Raw genomic sequence first — 472 nt, forward strand, 5'->3', positions numbered from 1 at the left:
AGTTCTCGGCGGGGAAGGCTGTCCGCCTGCTGCTGACCGGGCTTCTCCGCCTCCAGGAGTTTTTCCTCAACGTGAAGGACCTCCTCCGCGCGCCTGTCGACGTCACCGGGCAGTTCGAGAAGTGGGAGGAGGAGGAGGCAGCGCTGAACGAGAGGTGAGGGGCTCTCCCCAGGGTGCGGGCGCGCCGGGACCTGTGCCCCCGACCAGCGGGCGCTGAGGCTGTGGGGCTCCTGTCCCGTTCCCTCCTCCCCCTGCTCAGCTTCTACGATAAGAAGACGGCGGTGCACGAAGCCCTCTGCGACAACGTGGACACGCGCACCGTCCTGGAGGAGATGCGGGCTCTGGTCAGCCAGTGCAACCTGTACATGGCCGCCCGCAAGGCCGCCAGGAGGAGGCCCAACCGCGTTCTGCTGGAGAGCATCGCGCGGTACCTCACCCACCTGCTCCAGGTGAGCCCGCCCCTACCTCACCC

At 68.0% G+C, this 472-nt stretch overlaps 1 protein-coding gene across 1 annotated transcript in view; it reads left to right on the forward strand.

Moving 5' to 3' along the window:
• The window catches only part of CARS (cysteinyl-tRNA synthetase), a 22,142-nt gene that overhangs the window by 13,754 nt on the left and 7,916 nt on the right, over nt 1–472 (forward strand). Inside the window, exons 11-12 of the mRNA XM_014533097.1 lie at nt 57–154; nt 260–449. Coding sequence (XP_014388583.1) covers nt 57–154; nt 260–449 — 288 coding nt within the window. The remainder of the gene's footprint in view (nt 1–56; nt 155–259; nt 450–472) is intronic.

The sequence above is a fragment of the Myotis brandtii genome, unplaced genomic scaffold (assembly GCF_000412655.1).
Source record: "Myotis brandtii unplaced genomic scaffold, ASM41265v1 scaffold940, whole genome shotgun sequence".
Taxonomy (NCBI): Eukaryota; Metazoa; Chordata; class Mammalia; order Chiroptera; family Vespertilionidae; genus Myotis; species Myotis brandtii.